The 18,600-nt window shown below is 49.2% G+C and overlaps 1 protein-coding gene across 2 annotated transcripts; it reads left to right on the top strand.

The window, feature by feature from the left end:
• SLC2A10 (solute carrier family 2 member 10) lies at positions 1-6,539 on the top strand. 2 transcript variants are annotated; one of them, XM_014888999.2, is made up of 5 exons: positions 1-54; positions 2,207-3,583; positions 4,607-4,729; positions 5,269-5,404; positions 6,066-6,539. In XM_014888999.2, exons 1-5 carry the CDS (start codon positions 51-53, stop codon positions 6,160-6,162), a joined length of 1,737 nt encoding a protein of 578 aa, XP_014744485.1. In that variant the 5' UTR covers positions 1-50; the 3' UTR covers positions 6,163-6,539. The 2 variants fall into 2 exon arrangements, with proteins under 2 accessions (XP_014744485.1, XP_088031205.1); XM_088175079.1 differs by having other exon boundaries at positions 6,063-6,539.
• The last annotated feature ends 12,061 nt before the right edge of the window (positions 6,540-18,600 follow it).

Below are 18,600 nucleotides of genomic sequence, written 5' to 3'. Positions count from 1 at the left end.
CGCTCCGCCCGCCGCGCTCCGCTCCGCGCCCGCCGGGGCTCGGCCCGGCCATGGGTGAGTGCGGCACGGGCGGGGGGCGCGGGGGCTGCGAGCCCCTCTGGCCACGGGGCAGCCGGGGTGGAACGGGCGCCTCCTGCCCCGGGGAGAAGTTTCCAAAAAAAAAAAAAAAAAAAAGTTCGCAACTTTTCCTAAAGGCTGGGGGTGTATCCCCCGCCCCTTTCCTTTCTTTCTGTTCTTTTTTTAGCGGTCCCAGCAGCGCGTACAGAGCCAAGGAATTTCCTGTGGCTCGGTGCCGGGGCTGTCCCAGGAGCCGGGGAGGGGAGCGGGGTTTGGGGAGTGCGGAGGGAGCCGGGGGCTCGCTGGGCAGTGGGAATTGCTGGAGGCGCATTGGCCTTGGCGTTGGTGTGAGCAGAGTCCGGGGTCAGCCCAGCCCGGCTGGACAGCGGGGACAGCGGGTCACTGCCCTGTCCCCCGACCACTTTGCTGTAGGGAGGGAATCGCCTGGAACAGCTCCTTGCTCCTCCACATCTTCTGTCCTCTTGTGGAGATCTGAAGAGTCCTCTAATCCCCCAGCTGCGTCGGAATAGACGATACACAAACTGGATTTCAGTCAAAGTTCATAAGCCATGACTGCTTATTAAGTTAATAAGAAATGCAGCAAAACCTGATGAAATCAGCCATGGTATTTATAGTGGGACTGTCTGTGTCTAATAGCATTTGTGGCTTGAAGCTAATGGGATGGCCACTTATGTTTTCAGCAGATAATTTTTCTAATTATCTGCATAACATGTACAAGGGGTGCTAAAAGCAGCACAGATGGTCACACACAGTATAGTGGGAGGGACTGGGATAGCTGGGATGGCATAAGTAACACAAATGAAACACAGAGAGTTGCAGAATAAATAAAAATAATTGTACTTATATACAGCTATCACAGAGAAATAGCCTTTATTGACAGCTGTAATTAAAGGCCAAGCAGAGACATTTCCCATTAAACATAGCTTGTGACAGGAAAAAAGTCCTTTGGCAGGGTGAGAAAAGTTTCCACAGTGGAAACTGGTGGTTGTGTCCACATTTTTTCCACATACAGTCTACCAAAATTGTGAGTATTTCTAATTAAACAAAACAATGAAGATAGTATTACATGCTGCAAAACAGCACAAACCCCAAAACTGATGCACTTTACCTATGCTTCGAAAGTGTAATTGGAGTGGAGGTCACTGTCACTTCTGTTCCCAGAAATTCTGTTCCATATGACCATTCTTGCCCCAGTGCAATCACTGCTGGTGTACATAGTTCATTTGTGGTCACCCTTTCAGCCTCTCCCCATGGTGAGAAGCATGTGCAGCCAGCACCTTGGTTTTGTAGGGTTTTTTGGGGCAGGTTGGTTTGAGTTGCTTTTGCTGCTGGTTTTGTCTTATTTTAGCTAAACTTACATAGTTAGGAAACTGGCACACTCAGTCCTGTGGGAAGGGCAATGTCAAAGAGTCACTTCTTGTATTTGAAAGTGGCAATAGTAAACTTTTGAGCAGTGAAGTTTGTCCTGTGGTCCTGGACCAGCCTGAGGAGACTGTGATTGATTTGGAGGTCCTGGGAGCTATGGGCTGCAGAAGGAGAGATGAAGAAATCAGCGCCACCCCACAAAGTCATGCTGAGAGTACAAGATTAACTAAAGGAGAAAATAAAGGAAAAATAAACTTTTGTGAGCAGGGATTTTAACATCAAGATAGGGAGTGAGAATGCAAAACCTGCAGGGAGAGCTGGTGGTACCACATGCACTGAAATGTGAAAATGATAATGCAGAACAGTTCAAAACAAAAAAGCAGAAGCTGCACTTCCTGCTCGGGACAAATTTTGTAATTACAATCAAGAGATACCACAAAGGATCCCACTGTACAACTCCAGGCACTACAAACCACTGTCCTGCACTTAAAAACAAGTCTTAACTCTGTTAGAAAGTCCTGATTTCAAAGTTCTGCACCCCAAATGAGTACCCCTGCAGTTAGTGGAAGTCTGGTGGGTTGTGTGACTGTCTGCAAGTGCCTCTATACTTGTGACCTAGTGACCTACGGGGGAATTCCACATCATGACTTTGTAGATGGAAAGCTGTGAGTGTCCTGGGAGAGCTTTTTCCAGCCTGTGCATGCTGATAGCTTGTCTTATAGCATCACAAAACTGAACCTAGCGCTGCTTGCTTGTTTTCCAGGTCGCGCACTGCTGGTCCTCCTCTTGTCTGCAACGGTGTCTCTCCTGGGCGGGCTGATCTTTGGATATGAGCTGGGGATAATCTCTGGAGCACTGCTGCAGCTGCAGACAGACTTCCAGCTCAGCTGCTTCAAGCAAGAAGTTGTGGTGAGCGCCGTCCTGATCGGAGCGCTCCTCGCCTCCCTGGCTGGGGGGATCCTCATCGACCGCCACGGCCGGAGGAGAGCAATCCTGGTCAGCAACTTGGTCCTGTTGGTGGGCAGCCTCATCCTCACACTGGCCAGGTCATTCACTGTGCTGGTCATCGGGCGCGTGACTGTGGGCTTTGCCATCTCTGTCTCTTCCATGGCCTGCTGCATCTACGTCTCAGAAATGGTGGCTGCTCACCAGCGAGGCCTGCTGGTGTCTCTCTACGAAGCGGGAATCACCGTGGGCATCCTGCTGTCCTATGCCCTGAATTATATCTTTGCAGATGTGGATGAGGGGTGGAGGTACATGTTTGGACTGGCCATCGCCCCGACGGCCATGCAGTTCCTCAGCATCCTCTTCCTCCCAGTGAACCCTGTTAAATTAAGCTCGTGGGACTCAGACTGCCAGAAGGGCCTCATCCCACTGCAGGACACAGAGGGCAGAGCAGCAGCAAAGCGGGAGCCCTATCAGGAGAAGCATTACTCATTTCTTGATCTTTTCAGGAGCAGGGACAACATGAGAAGGCGGACTCTGGTGGGCCTGGGACTGGTGCTCTTCCAGCAGTTCACTGGGCAGCCCAATGTGCTGGGTTATGCCTCCAAAATCTTCCACTCAGTGGGGTTCCAGAGCAACTCCTCAGCCATCCTGGCCTCGGTTGGGCTGGGAGCAATAAAGGTGGTGGCCACGCTGGTGGCCATGGCCTTGGCAGACAAGGCAGGCAGGAGAGTGCTGCTCATGGCTGGCTGTGTGGTGATGGCCATCTCTGTCACCACCATCGGCCTCTCCAGCCGCATGGCTCCGCTGGCCATGGCCAGGGACTGCAAAGCAGCCACAGGCCCCAACGCATCCCATGGCCTCAGCCAGCACCCCCTGACACCTCTGCTCCCCCAGACTGCTGTGTCACCCATCCCACCAGCATCAGGTGCTGTCAGAAGTCAGGCAGGCCCTGGTTTTGCTGCCACGAGGAGCCTTACAAAGGTTTTTGCCAGCACTCAAAGCAAAGAGGTTGTTCCTCATTCTTCCCTCACTCAGAAAAGGGACTTGGTAGGTGAGTCCGGGAAAGGAACACTGGGAAGCACAGACCCTCCTCTCGGTGCTGCTCCCTGGGCACAACATACGGTCTTAAACTGGATTACACTGCTGAGCATGATGGCTTTTGTGAGTGCCTTCTCAGTTGGATTTGGGCCAAGTAAGTGTGGTGTTTATCCTTGCACTAACCCAGACAGTAAAACTAGGGCTGATCTGCAAGCTGCCTGCTTGAACCATTCCTTATGGATCTGCTGTGCTGAGGAGCTCAGTGTTGCATGTCCCCTCCTGTCCCTGAATCATTTTCTAGCACTGCAGCTCTGTCAGCTACAGCACTAGAGTAACTTTCTCTTCCATGCTGTTTACTACCCTTGTAGATGTGTTTTTTTTCTCTGAAGTTCAATGGAGAATCAGAGCATCCTAAAAACCCTACAAGCACATAATCTTCCTGTCACCCTGGTGAGGAGGAAGATAACAGGGCTGAGGACAGAGAAACTTCTGCTGTGTGATTATGAAAGTCAGTGCAGAACTAGAAGCTGAACCTCTTTTGTAGTTTCTCAATATCAATTGGGTTTTTTTTGTTCTATTTATTATTATTTATTTTTCATCCGATGAGATTAAAGATTAGGTCTTGCTTCCATGTAAATTCTACTGTTTTCTGGCATTTAAATGCCTTGATGGGAAAAAATAACATTTAACTCAAGAAAAGAATGCTAAGTGAGCAAGTCTCATGGGTTTGACAGTCACCCTGCAATTTATTTCAAGCAAAATAACCCCAGGATAAGAGAGACTTAAAGATAGATACTGCTTTAACTCTGACTTTAGCCCAAATGCAATGTTGTCTCCCTAATTCCACCTTTTCTCATTTCTTTACAAAGAGCATGACCTGACAGCAGGCCTGTCAGATCTCTTCATCTCCTGTGAATGGAATGACCAGCTACCCTGCTTTCTTCTTTACTCCCTGGGCCTGTTTATTGCTATTTCATTCCTCCATGAAGCGTTGAACACAGGAGGTTTGAAGTGTTCTGCTGTGATCTGTCTCTGAGATCGATGAATGTTTGACACCACCAGCAGCGGGTGCTGGGTGAAGGCAGAGTTTAAACCCCCTGCCGAAATCTCCCTTGCCCATTTGCCAAACAAATTGCTTAACTCCACTCTGTCTTTGTGATCTCTCTAATCTGTGCAGTGACCTGGCTGGTCCTGAGTGAGATTTACCCTGCTGGGATAAGAGGAAGAGCCTTTGCCTTCTGTAACAGCTTTAACTGGGCTGCTAATTTACTGATCAGCCTCTCCTTCCTGGACCTTATTGGTAAGTAGCCCCTTCCCCTCCCTCCACTGCCCACAGCTGGTTAGGGAAGGTGGCCACCACGAGCCATTTGCAGATTAAGTGGCATTTTGAACCCTGAGGACTTGAGGCTGGAATGGGTGTGACCCCATTGCTCCTGAGAGCAGGAGCACCAGCAGCTCTGGTCAGACCCTCTCTGTCACTGGTTTACAAAAATCACCCATTGCCCACTGGGCTGCACTGTAGCACCACAGTATCAGGAAACACAGAATCTGCAGCTTCCATACCAGCAGCTTTACAGCATTTCTCGGCAGGCACTGCTGGCCCTGGAGCTCAGCCGCCTTCTTCCCCCTGGTGCTGGCAAAGCCTGGCATTCACCAGCCTTTCCCTTTGCCAGTTCCCAGTCCAGGTCTTGCAGATAAGGAGTTCCCCAGCTCTCTTGAAGTCTTCACAAAAAAAAGTCTCCCCTGTCAGGCACCAGTGACCACCTCACAGTAAACAACCAGTTTCCTTTGTACCCTACGATGTGACCCACCTACATTCACACACTTGAATCTCTGCAGATGCCATTGGATTCTCCTGGATGTTTCTTCTCTATGGGCTGATGGGAGTGATGGCTGTTATATTCATTTACCTTTTTGTGCCAGAAACAAAAGGACAGTCCCTGGAAGAGATAGACCAGCAGTTCTCCAGGAAACGGTAGGTGTGCTGCTGTCCCAGCAGGAGTGCTGCTTTGGGGGCTTCCCACTGCCAGCCCCTGAGGTCTGTGCCACTGGGCTGATGTGAAGTTTGGCCAGTGCTACTGAGAAAATAGAAGATGTCATATTTGTGGCAGGGCTATGGGACAGGGCAGGAGAGCTGCAGTGCCTTCATCAGCAGGTCACTGCCCTGAGCCTTGCAGCTGTGCTGCTGGAGGGCAGTAGTCACACTCGAGAAAAATGGGCTAAAAAACAGGACTTACATTTGAGGAGAGGAGACCAGGACCACAACATAGGACAGGATGGTTAGGGCTGGGAGGAGGCAGGAGGGGATGATAGTCCTGTCTTTTCACCTTAGAATAATCCCAGGCTGATCCTTCCCCTCTGAGGCAGAGACATCTCGTGGGAATGAATGGAGTCTCACCTGGTAATTTTCACACAAAGCTTGTAATGGGCTAGGGAAGATCAAAATGTGGTTTTGCCATCTTGGTTGTGATGGAGGTGGCAAGGCAGGCACTGCAGCAGAGATTGTGCTGCCTCAGGGCCCATGCCAAGGGGAGGGAGCACACAGCCCTGGGGAGCAGGAGAGGTGGCTACTGTGGGCCCCTGCCTGGCTCCCCGGTGCTGCAGCTGCTGCTCTGACCTTCATTGCTGCCCAGCAGGGTGTGGGAAGAAAATGTGTTCAAGCAGAGACGTGGAAGAGGAGCGAGCTGCACACATGCACAGTACCAGAGAGTGGAGCACGGCAGCAGCACATGAAACCAGCGACCTGCCTGCAGCATCTTGTATATATATATGTATGTAATATATATATACATTGTGTATATATATGTATATGTAATATAAAAGCATCGTGTGTGAGGAGTTCCACCAGCAGAGGAGCAGGCTGGGCCATCAGGACACTTCTCTGGAGCCTTTAACTGTTGGCCTCTGGTCAGTGACAGTTGTCCCTGCAGTGCCTTAGATCTGGGAGCACACCAGCAGTATGTCCTTTGGGTCCTTGGAGAATCACTGTTCCCAGGCAGGGAATACATCCTTCCTTTGATATCTTCTAATTGTTCATCATTTGTGTCTCCTATCATTTAATAGATTAATGGTTTTATACGCAGGAATTAAAGCACAGGTTTTGCTGACAATTTCTCCATTCTTGAGGTTCGTTTGTGAGCAAGGTGTGTTATTTCCCAGCTCTCGAGAGCCCCGGGATGGGGCGGGGAGGATGCACCGAGCCGGACCTGCCGCCAGTGGGCGGCCGGCACCGTCTGTTCGGAGCCCTGCGGTCCGAGCCCCGCAATCCCCAAAACCCGAACCCCCCGAACCCCCGGAGCCCCTTCCCTGCCTCCCCCACCGTGCCCTGATGGGGCCGGGCAGGAGGGATGTGCCAGGGGGAATTCGGGGTGCCCTGAATGGGGTGAGCCCCTGCTGGGGCTGTGCTGGGGACGAGGCGAGGGCAGGGGATGGGGATGCTGGGGTGTCGCGGGGAGCCGGGTCAGGGGCAGCGAGCGGGGCTGGTTGTGCTGGGAGGACACCCGAAATAGCTCTGGGGCCAGCAGACAGGGCTAGGGACGGTGCCAGGTACAGAAAGCTGTGAGACAGCTCATGGTAAGGGGTTCAATGAGCCCCGGATAAAGGACTGTCACTCCCACTTTATACAAAAAAAACACGGTGCACTTCCCAAACACAGCAGCTTCAGCCTCCCAGGAGGAGGAACCTGCGAGAGGTGCCCAGCTTGTCACTTGTCACACACTGCACAGGTTTGGGTGTCTGTGCTTGCACAGCCTGCAGGGCCACCAGAGAGAGGAGGTGTGGGGGAGCCCCGGGGCAAGGTCCCAGCTCTGCTCTCTCAGCCCTTGCCATGAGGGGTGCGTGTTCTTGGGAAGGGAGAGAGCTCTGGAGCTGCCAGCTGGGCTGGCTCCTCCACGGCAGCAGAGCTGGGCAGGTGGCACTGCAAGATGGAAAAGCTGTAAGGGAGTGTTCAGATGAAAAGCTGAAGGAAGGTCAGTGGGTGTAGAAATTCAGACTGGCATCCTGGTGAGGAGGAGGTGACCCATATCCAGGGGGAGAACAGCAGGGAAATAAAGGAAGCAGCTGCAGTAAATAAGGTGAATTTGGCCGTGTATGGTACCAGCAGACTCACAGGAACGTGATTAAGCAACCAAAGACAAAACTTAGATTCTATATAGTGCTTCTGCCACTATACCAGCTTAAAATACAAGATAACGCCAGCCTTTCCAATCCTAAATAACAATCCCAGAACCAGTACAGATTTCTTGATTTGAGAAATCACAGATTCCAGTTTAAAAAAATGTAGAGGCAGTACTGTGTTACTGAGCCCTGATAAAGGTAATGAGCAGCAAACATAAAATGAGATTAGAGAAGTTAGTCAGCTCAGTGATCCATGAGGAAGGAATAAAAAGTGGGTTTGGGTACAATAAAGGGCCTCCAGGACCAGGCAGTGCTGGAAGTGCGAGGAGGGCTCTGCTCTGGCTTTGGTGGGGAGCCGTGCACAGGACCTGCTTCACAAGGTGTTTGTGGGAGAGCTGGTCTCTGCTAGTGACCACAAAACAACCTTTAATGCTGTAGTGGGAGAGTGCACACCAAATAAATCCAGCCTGGGGCTCTACAATTTCAAGAAAGGGAACTATGAAAAAATAAGGTGATTAGTCAATAACAACAAACCAAAAAGGAGCAGGCAGAAAGCAAGGAGCCTGCAAGCAGTCTGGAGGCGATTAAAAAATGCTCTATTAAAGCCTAAGCAAAACATGTGCCACGACTCCAAAAGAACTAAGAGGTCCTAAAAAACACCCTGCCTGACTCACTGCTAAGGTTAAGGAGGTATCACAGGGAGAAGGTCAGTGTTTTAAAAGTGAAAAGGTTTCCCACATGAGGAGAAAAGGAAAAGCCATAAAACATGGCGAGTAGAGAGAAAAGAGACCTAAAAAAGACCATGAAGATCTTGCAAAGATCTTAAAAGTATCTTCTAAAAAATCTTTATTTAACTATACCAAAAGGAAGAAGGTGGCTGGGGAGCCATTGCTCAGTACAAAGATGCCACAGGGTGCCAGGGAGGATAAGACAAGACAAGACAAGACAGCTTGGGCACAGCTGAGTGTTGGTCTCCACTGTTGCATGTATTTGGAAGAACCTCACACCCAGTGAATTAGAGGAACTGGATCAATGTGACTTCCCAAATGGCTGCTGTACCAGAGGGGTGACAGGTTGCTAGTGTAGCTCCCTGCTACAAACCAAGCTCTGGAAGGGGACCCTGAGAGCTGCAGGGGTGATTGTCACCTCTGTCCCTGCTGGGGTGGTGGGGTCTGCACCAGCAGCAAGCACATGGGCAGCTGGGAAAGAGCCAGCAGACATGGATGCCAAAGAGGGAAAGCTTCCCTTGCCAGCATACTGGGACTCTAGGAATATATCAAGTATTCACGTGGATAGGGAGAACCCAACAGACAGAACAGATGAAAGATTTTGTCAAAATTATTTTTAAAAGCATTTACATTGCCATGGGATTGAAGCAATGTTTCTTTTATGTATTGAAATCTCTTTAAGGATATTCTTGTCTTGAAGGTAGCAAAGTGCAGCGTTTAACAGGCAGTTTTTGAAGATAAATTATATTCAGCAACCAGATTGCCCAAGAATCTCTGTTGGGTCTGGTTTCATTCAGCACCTTCAGTGTTGGCAAGGGAATGGACAGCAAAATCTCCATGTTTGTGGATGATACTAAACTCTTTTAGTAATGAACACATTTTGCAGTTGACAAAGGGCTCCGTAAAACCCTTACAAACAGGAATGAGTGGGCAAAAAGGACAGTTGGGTTGGGTGTGCTGGGAAACGCTGCAGGCTGGTGCCAGAGGCCCCTGAAGGCTGGCTGGGGTCAGCATGGAGGGGAGGAGTGCTCAGCTGGGTGAGTTGGCTCCCTCCATCATCGTCTAACTGGACAAATGTGTCCCCACTCCAAATTTTGACCCATTAACATAGCAACAGGCTGTTTCTCTTCTGCTCTCCCCTGAGGCTGAGACCTCATAAGACTAGAGGATACAGAAATGCTTGAGGTGGTGATAAATCTTCTTTAGTGGGCTTTTATTTCCTTTTCTTTCACAATATTTTCTTTAGTTTCCTAGCCAAATTTTTTCTAAGGAAAGATTTCTGACTTCCTTTGAGCCACAGCTCAACATCTGTCCACATTGGGGGCTGAAGTAATACACTGTTAAGGGGTTTTGATGTCAAGCCCAAAACCCCACCAGGGATTTATGCAGCTCTCCCCTTTCCTCCCTCCTTCTCTTCAAACAGCCTTTCATTTGCTCTCACTAATTGTGCTGTCATGCCTTTCTTTTTGCCCCGGTTGTGCAGACAGCCTTTCATGCAGACAGGTTTCGGTGACAGATGCCTGTGCCATGAGCTGTGCGAGGGGGCGGCTGCGCTGCGCAGCGTGCGCATCGTCGGGGCGCGCTGAAATGATCCAGGCGCGCATCCAGCCCGGCACGGATTAGCCACTGCCTCCCCCCGAGGTGCTGCTGGATAATCACTGCCGGTCGGGAGAGTCCCGCCAGGCCCAGCCCACCCACAGACACCACTTGCTCCTCAAAGTGGGCAGGAAAAGATCAGCAGGAAAACTGAAGAGGAAAGTGCTCGGGATTGGGGCCGGGCGCAGGGACATTGCAAAGCCTGGTGGCTCAGGGAAGGTGGCTGTCGGGGCACATCTTTAAAAAGCACCAACAAGCCACCCCCCGCTCTTACACGTGCTGCTCTAGTGTGCCATCATAAAAATCTGAATGATGTGAAAAGTAAGTACAAACCTTGGCTGGTCCAGACTGACTTCAGGAACCAGCCTGTAGAGAGGTGATGTGAAGTGTCAGTGGCAGCATGTACCATCCCCGAGCCCGCAATCCAGCTGTGGTAACGTGATCTAGGTGATAGGCTGAAAGCAGAGCAAGGTGTGAGTCCCTGCTGCAAATATTCCCACAACTCAGCAGAGAAATGTGGGATGTGAGTCCATATCCCTTGGGTGCATGTGAAGGCAGCAAGCTCAAGGACTGGATCCTGCTTAGTCTCTGCTCGAGGGGATACAGAGCTGGCTGAAAGGAGCCAGAATACATGAAACATGATAACTGGAAAAAATACAAACCAGAAGATGGGCTGTTTAATGCTCTACAGATCCAGCAAAACAACCAGAGCCGAACAAAAAGCATTCCTCGTATAGGAACAAAGATACCAGTTCAACCCAGGGAAAACCTGGAAGGAGATAGGTGTGTTGTGTTTTGTTAGCTTGTGTATCTCCAGGAACTGTGTGGGCCAGACCAAAACCTAAAACATGGTGGGTGCTTCCTCCTTTTATTGCATCTCTCCTCTCTGAAGTGCTGCTGCCAGCACCAGCACCTCCAAACTCTCCAGGTTTGGTATCTGTGGCCTCTGCCCTTGTTCCTCCTGCTCCATCTGGCCTTCTTCCTGCTGCTCCTGGTCCCAGCTTTCCCAGCCCTGAGGTCTACTAATTCAATAAGCAGAGGGAAGAAGGAGAGTTGCTGTCACTTTTAATCACAGTAGTAAAGCAGAGACACAAAGATAAAGTCTCCACCCAGCTGCTGATGGTTTGCAGAATGAGTTGCTCTGACAGGTCACCCACCCAGAAGAGCCTGTTTTCTGTAGGGAGGGAGACAAGATATCTTTGGCTGGGCTGGGGTGAGACCTCAGGTGCAGCAGGAGCAGCACCAAGACCATTGCTCTTCCCTGGACCTACCAGGACAAATTCAGTTTCCAGATAAGCAGGAATCACATCAGTGCCTTTCCTGGGAACTTTTCCATTTTTCTTCAGGTACTTTACAGCCACTCTCACCACTGGGAATCCTCCTCTCCTTGCCACAACGACAAGAGTTGCAAGGAGCCATTTCTGCTTGTGAAGATCCTCTGCAAGGGTCTGGGGGAAATCATCAGGGTCAGGTGCCACGGTCCCAGAGTGACAATCCTGGCACCACCCCCGTGGCAGTGTCCCAGCTCACTCACAGCTCCCGGGGGTCACAGCCATCCTTTTGTTCTCACTCAAACTCACAGCTGAGTGCTGGTGCACGATGTGACCTCCTGCAGCAACACAAATAAAATGTCAGCACTACGACTATTAATAGTGTTTCTATTCCTGCTGCCATTATGATGGCTTTTGCTACTATTAGTAATAATATTTACATATGCAAAACCACAGATGCAAAACAGATGTTTTGGTTGGGATCTCTGAAAAAACTTGTCTCTGCCACATATATTTATGACAAAGATGGAGGGTTAACCACACAGAGTGCCATATAGAGAACAAATAGATGGGGAAAAAGAATGAAATAATTCCTTCCATATTCCTCACAGAGGCCAAAACTTATCCATTCCCTCTCTCTGCTTCTCTCCTTTCCAGCATTTGAGACTTTTCCAATACCAGGCCAGGGATGGTTTCCATATTTGTTCAGACTTGTCTAGTTTTATTTTCCAGTTCAGCTATTTTTTCAGATGCAGCTTTTCCTGATGGATGGAAAATACAAAAGGAATTGCTCATCTGCTCCCTGCAAGCTTTTTCCTGACCACTGGGAAGCTCAGGCACCATTCCAGGCCTGGACTAAACCTTGCCTTGTGGAGAAAACTTGATCCTTGTTTGCTGAGTTCACACGTCTGGGAATAATTTAAGCTAAGGGGAAAAGTAAAAGTGAGAAAGACTACCACTGTCTCTGAGCCCACCTCATTCCCTCCAGCATGCAGCCCTGCCTGGGAGGATGGCTGTGGCCATGAATGAGGAATGATCACATCTCCACAGCTGGCCAATACTGGAAAGCAAGAGAGTGGCAGCTCAGGGCAGGGCAGGAGTTTTGGCACTTTCACCCAAGCTTGTTTTACAGAAGCAGGAAATTACAGAATCTGCCAGCACCAGGACATCCCCCTCTGCTTTGGCAGTGGCTGGTGCAGGACTCGGACACAGCCAGGAGGATGAGGAAAAGCAGAAGGACAAGGCTGAAACAAGCGCGTCTCTTAAATGCATTGATGAGTAGCTTTGCACTGGAATTATGCAGAGCCCCACCAGCATGAGCAGCTTCCCTGTGAGCATGCTCTGGCCTCTTACCCACATATTTGCAGTTGTGTGAACACCAGACATTCCCCTGCATCCACGGGTCTCGTGTTTGTGGCCAACTAATTTTGGTCCTTTTCTACTGGCAAGCACCCTCGAGGACACCTCAATGTCCCTGAGCAGCCCCGGGTCCAGCTGCTCCTTCCATGAACAGGAGGAGGAAGAGGAGGAGAAAGAAGGCTTAATCTGCTCTGCAATAACACAGCAGTGCTTGAGCAGAGAAAGCCACCAGACAGCCAAGGAGTGCAGCGTCCCTGAGCACTCATGAGTAATAAAGTGCCCCACAAACTAAAGAGCCCCCAAGTGCTACTGAGGACTAAGTAGTCCCTGAATACTCACATCTCTCTCAGGTCAAATTCCACTCTTTAAACCAATCCCCATTACATTTTACACATCGGGCTGTAGAAGGCCTCCAAGGGGCTGTTAGAGTCTATTGTAGGGGAATAAAGAAAGTGTCAAAAAGACTTTTAATGCCCAGTTAAAAGTGGCCAAAATACAGTCTGCAGTTACCTGATAAGCTGCAAGGTCTCTATTGGGAGAAGTATTTTGGTTTTTCAATTGTCTCAACCCTTGCATGCTTGCAAGAGGCCGGCCTTAGCTCTGAACCAAAGCTTTGTCAAGTACATTAAAACGTTATTAAAAGCCTGGCTTTTGTTCCATAAAGACTTTTAATGCTTGCTGGTTTAGTTTGGATTTTTTCCTTTATAATGTTTAAGACCAGTAATTGTTGAAGATACCAGAGCACTGCAGATTGCTGCAGCCTCTCTGTGGTTTGCAGCATCAATACTTTCTCCAGCACAGTGTCTGTTCTGCCACTGCCATGCCCACTGTGTAGGTATGGGAATCAAAGTGCTTGGGGGGATTAACAACTCCAGAGATGAATAACAGGGCAGTGCCAGAGCCAGAGGACAATGCCTGAGTCCCATGTTCATGGACTGTACTCATTGCAAGAGAAAAATATTCACAATTCTCTCTTGGTGCAAATTACCCTCTGTAAAGGGAATCTTGGGAGATTTCACCTACTTACTGGTTCAGTTACTCTTTTTTATGAACAGCTACCTAATGGCTATGGACTACACCTGGTGTCCATGGCTCTGGTGGTATTTTTCATGTAGATATTTGGACATAAAAAAGTTAGGTATTTGAACAGCTAGAGTTCTGGGGTTTTTTTGAAACAGGATCTGTAATTCATTCAAAGATTCAGTCTCAGAGTGTCAACAGACAAGAGCTGCCAAGCTGCTGAAAACAGGGTGTTTTTCACCATCCCTTGTTTGTTCCTCTGCACTGTGAGGGCTCTCTGGGGTGGACAAGCCCCGTGGTGCTCTTTTGCTGCTATTGCTGTGCTTTGGGACGGGTGTTTGCATAGTAGTGAGCAAGGCCAGCACACAAAATTAATGACATTTGAAGTTCAGTGCAAATCTTGACTGTCAGGAATGCAGCACTGAAAACACGACATTAAGCTTCCATATTGCAAAACCTATTAACTGCTTTACCATTTTTGCAGTCGTGCCAGCTCACTCATACTGGAGCTTTTACCAAGGCATGACAGCTCATTTGTTTAGCTTGGGCCAGGCTTAAAGTTCTGATGAAGCCTAATCTTGTGACCTGTATTTATTTTGGCCAGGGATGCTTTTTGCACAGACGACTTCCTATCCTCCCTAATCTTTCCCGCAGGAAAGGAGCTGGGAGTTAGGAGTCAGGGGAGGAAGGCAAAGCCAACCAGACATGCAGTGAGAGAGAAACAAGCACTGCACATGTCACTGAAGTGGTCCAGGTTCAGGGACCCTGTCTGTTAGGGGAAGGAATTAAAGGGGGAGTCAGCACCTCTGCCATCGTCATTTGAGATGTGTCAAACCCATTATGGTTTCTCTGGAATTTTACCCATCTGGAAATATGGCTGTCTGTAACTTGGACAGCTTCACAGCTTAAGGATGGAAATGTCTCTTCTTGGCTTGAACTTACCACACATCCTACTGAAACACAGAAGAATTTAGTGGGTGTAAACCCCCAGCAAACCCATGGGATGTGTCACAGGCTCCCCACAGCTGTCAGTCCCCCATGGAGAGAGCTGGCCCTCAGCAAAGTGCCTGTGGAAGGAGTTGCTCTCTCATGTGTGACAACAGAGGGAGGACAGACCCTGTGTCAGGCAGCCCAACACTTCCATTATGTGAAACCCCTCGCCCTCACTTCCATTTCTTCTAAAATTAACTCAGAGAAACATTTAATATTTTAACTCAGGGAAAAATTAAGTATCCACCTAGGGCTTTCACCATCCCTCTAGAATCTGCCTCTTCACATCCCCTGTGACCACAGGCCACTTGAACATTATGTGTCTCTATATTGGAAATTCTCTGAAAGAAATCAGGGAAGGTGGAATTGGTTCCAGTCTTCACCCTCTGCTTTAACATGCAGGACAACACCAAAGTCTGTGGAGAAGCTCCATCAGGACCCTTCTGGTGCCCTTACAGCTTGAGTTACACCAGAGAACACCCAACCTTCACCTTGGCTTCACCCCCAGTTATCCTAAACAGTAGCTGTTAGAATAAATACAGGGGAAAAAAGAGAGAAAATCTCAGCACACCCTTCTGGTTTTTTTCCAGAAGAAAGCCAGAACCCTGTGGTGACATTTACCCAGCTCTGAAGGCACAAGTCACCTGGGACATGACACCATTTTTCCACTGGAAGCCAGATGCCTGAACTGCTTTCTAAAAATGACTTTTCTATCAAGTTCTGAAGCAATGTGATAAGCGCAAACCTGCCTTTCTAATGCAGCAGTGAGACTGCACCATGCTGGCACTAGAAATGCTGGTGACCTTCACAAACCCCCTACTTTATATTCAGATATAGGGCTCTGAATGCAGAGCTGTAAAAATGGGGCAGAGGGGCTTTTTGAAAGACAAAATGCCAGTCGGGTTTGGTTTCTGCTTGATATCTTGAGTTTGACCAATTCCCATGAGTTGAAATAAAAAATTTCTGAGTAGCTGGAAATATTCCCCAGTTTCATTCCCATGGAAGAAAAGTGCTTAAAAGCATTCTAAGGTTAATGGGAACATGATGAAAGAGATATTTCTGCAGAGCAGCATTTTGAGTGTATGCCTCCTTTAAATACATTTTCCAAGCATTAAAGCAGAAAAACTTGGGATAGAGTTCAAATCCCCCTCAAACCTCTGGAAACTGGGTGGCAAGGAACCAATCTATTGCACTGCTGCAGGGATGCTCCAGTTCAGGGTTTACAGGCTCTGCAGTGGCTGTACTGAGAGTCAGCACCCACAAGAGCAAATCCCTCACTGACTGGGAAACAGAGCACCCACATGTGCTCTGATAAAAGCCCTGAAACCCAGCCCAACCACACACTGGTTGTGTGCACTCTGCCTGCAGGGATATGTCCAGGAATGACATCTTTCCAAGGCTGACACTTTTTCCCTCAGAGGGGAAAGAGTCATCCTAAAGCTTTCCTAATTAAACAACTGGGGAGCATGTGAGCATTCTGCACACCTAATTCCCGTCTAACCACTGGCCAAGAACTGGGATTTGGGAAGATGGTGAAGTTGATCAGTAGCAGGGTGACACTTGCTTCCTAGTATCAAGCAGCCTGTCCCAGAGGTGCCTTGAAAACCCAGAGGTGCACAGGAACCCAGAAGACCTTAATTGCAAAATCAGGGATGATTCTCCCTCCCATCTGCTCCAAAGGAGCTGAGATTTGCAGAAGAGGTAACATCAGCTGCATACAAAGATTGTTAATGCAATTACACATATATCATGTTAATTAATTGTGCCACCATTTAAACAAAAGAGAAACATGGGCATAATAAATAGTTTAATAATTAATGTTTCATTATTGTATTTTTTGTGGTTTACAAATACACTGACATTGGACTAAAGTGGTTGCAAATGTTCTTAAGTTTGTCAAGCAATGTTAGGAGAGAACCAGTTCGCTGGTTTTAAACTACTTGAGAGCTGCTTAATGTGCACTGTGCATTGAGTTTAGGTCTACAACAGCTGCCTTGCAAGGTTACCCCTCAGCAGAACGGTGACCAGTAACAATAAACCTTAAAAGGCTTCACCATCAATGCACATTTCAGACCTGAGGGATGTGTTTTATGCAGAACACACACACACAAGTCTCACAGGTGATTTGTTGAATCAGGACAATAAAGTGGGAGCTATTTTCTGCCGCTGCCTTGTGCTTTTCTAAGGCACTGAATTTTAAATGCCCTGCCAAGAGGAACTCTGATCTCACCACTGATGTGCTTTTGTCCCCTCTGCTCCAGTGCCTCCAGTCACAGCCCAGAGGTGAAGGCCCAGCAGATCAAATCCATTGCACACTCCCACATTATAGATGTTAGCAGACAAGCTCCTCACGACCCTTCACCTTTCTGCCACGGGAAGATGAGGGAGACTTATTTCCTCCAGGAACAAACAGCAGCAGTTCCACACGGCAGGACAAGGCTCTGCTGAGGAGCTCCCTTTGCTGTGCAGGTAAAGTTGTGCAAACCATGAGAAAAGTTCCCAAGGATTTTCAGGCTGAGGACAGAAGTTTTGCATTTCTATTGATTTAGTTTAAGTGGCCCAGGAGGCTCTGGGAAGAAGGATGAAAAGAAAGGCTGTGGTGATGGACTGCCCAGCTGAGTTAGTGAGAAGCAACCGGAGCACGGCAGAGCAAACATGGGGCAGGGAGGCTGCGCTGCCTTTCCTGGCTGTGTTTAGGGACACAGCCCCTGCCAGCAGCTGTGCTGTGCTGCACGAGCAGTGATGGATGGATTCTGCAGAGCCCCTCGGTACCTGCTGGGCCATGGACAGCCCGGGGCAGCTCCCACTTCGTTTCTGTCTCTCCTGGGAGTGCTGTGCCCGGCGTCTGGACCCTGCACAGCTCCTGTGTCTGGACAATGACACCCCAGCAGCTCCCTGCAGCTCCCTCCTTGGAACAGAAGTGAGATACAGAGATATGAAAACCACAAAGAGAAGGCAATGGGTGCCTCAAGTTGTGTGAAGGGAAAATTAGACTGGATATTAGGAAAAAGTTTTTCACAGAAAGAGTGATAAAGTAGCTGGAATGGTCTGGCTGGGGAGGTGGTGGAGTCACCATCCCTGGATGTATTTAAAAAAGACTGGATGTGGCATTTGGTGCCATGGTCTAGTTGAGGTTTTGGGGCATGGGTTGGACTTGATGATCTTGAAGGTCTCTTCCAGCCTAGTTATTCTGTGATTCTGTGAATTCAACACTTATCTGTTGCTCACCTGCTCTTTATCTGTGCAGAACATATGTGTAAAGAGAACAAGCCTCATCTTGCAGTTTAGCAGCACTCCCAGCATGTGTTTTTAGGAAGCCAGGATGATGTCCAGGCACTGATCACCCCTAAAAGCCAGCAGCCATCACCGTGGCCTGCGATGTCAGCCCTGCTCAGGCTGAGCAGACAAGCAGCACCTTGCAGCCCCACATGCCATATTGATCTGAGAAAGGGCAGGAGAAGGATTTAGGGTAGCTGCATTCATTATCAAACTATCTTAACGTAGGGAGGTGAAGAGGCAGCCTAGCCCCGATCCCAGCACCCACAGCCACCTCCCCTCCGAGTCCCCCCCGAGCCCCAGGTGCCCGCTGTGACCAGCAGGCTCTCCACAGTCAACCTCCATCCGCAGCCAGCACGGTTGGCTCTGCACGATCTTTAATTTATCATCACCCCTGACCTGCATCACGCCCTGCAGAGAGCACCAGGGTGTGTGACCCCAGCCTGTCCCAGTCCTGCTGCAGCCCCAGCCCGAGCCCTGAGCACTCCAGCCTGCTGGCAGAGCAGAGCGTGTCATGCTTCTAAAGAGTGACAAATTGCCAGGAAGGGCCCCCCCGCACCCCGGCTCTGCTATGCGCAGCCCAATTCCCCCGTGCCGCATTAACAGCTAATAAAACAATAGAGCTTTTAGTGGGGAACTTCAAAGGGTTCTCAGGCAGATGAATGAATTTCGCATTTCTTCACTTAGTGTCAGCACTAAGGGAGAGAAGGGCAGGCCGAGGTCGAAGGCTTCAGCAGGCAGCAGCAAACAAATTCAAAAATGGTATTCGGGCTACTGCAGAAAACAGAGTGGGAAATCAGCTGAGCACTTAGCAA

Source organism: Sturnus vulgaris, chromosome 17, assembly GCF_052056855.1.
Source record: "Sturnus vulgaris isolate bStuVul1 chromosome 17, bStuVul1.hap1, whole genome shotgun sequence".
Classification (NCBI taxonomy): domain Eukaryota; kingdom Metazoa; phylum Chordata; class Aves; order Passeriformes; family Sturnidae; genus Sturnus; species Sturnus vulgaris.
The sequence above is the reverse complement of the archived record's forward strand: the minus strand, read 5'-3'. Positions and strand labels throughout refer to the sequence as shown.

Bases quoted from the DNA above. Each gene is read 5' to 3' on its own strand.
- SLC2A10 (XM_088175079.1), top strand. The intron at 3,584-4,606 runs GTAAGTGTGGTG...TAATCTGTGCAG, and splicing joins CTCAGTTGGATTTGGGCCAA to TGACCTGGCTGGTCCTGAGT. The intron at 4,730-5,268 runs GTAAGTAGCCCC...GAATCTCTGCAG, and splicing joins CTCCTTCCTGGACCTTATTG to ATGCCATTGGATTCTCCTGG.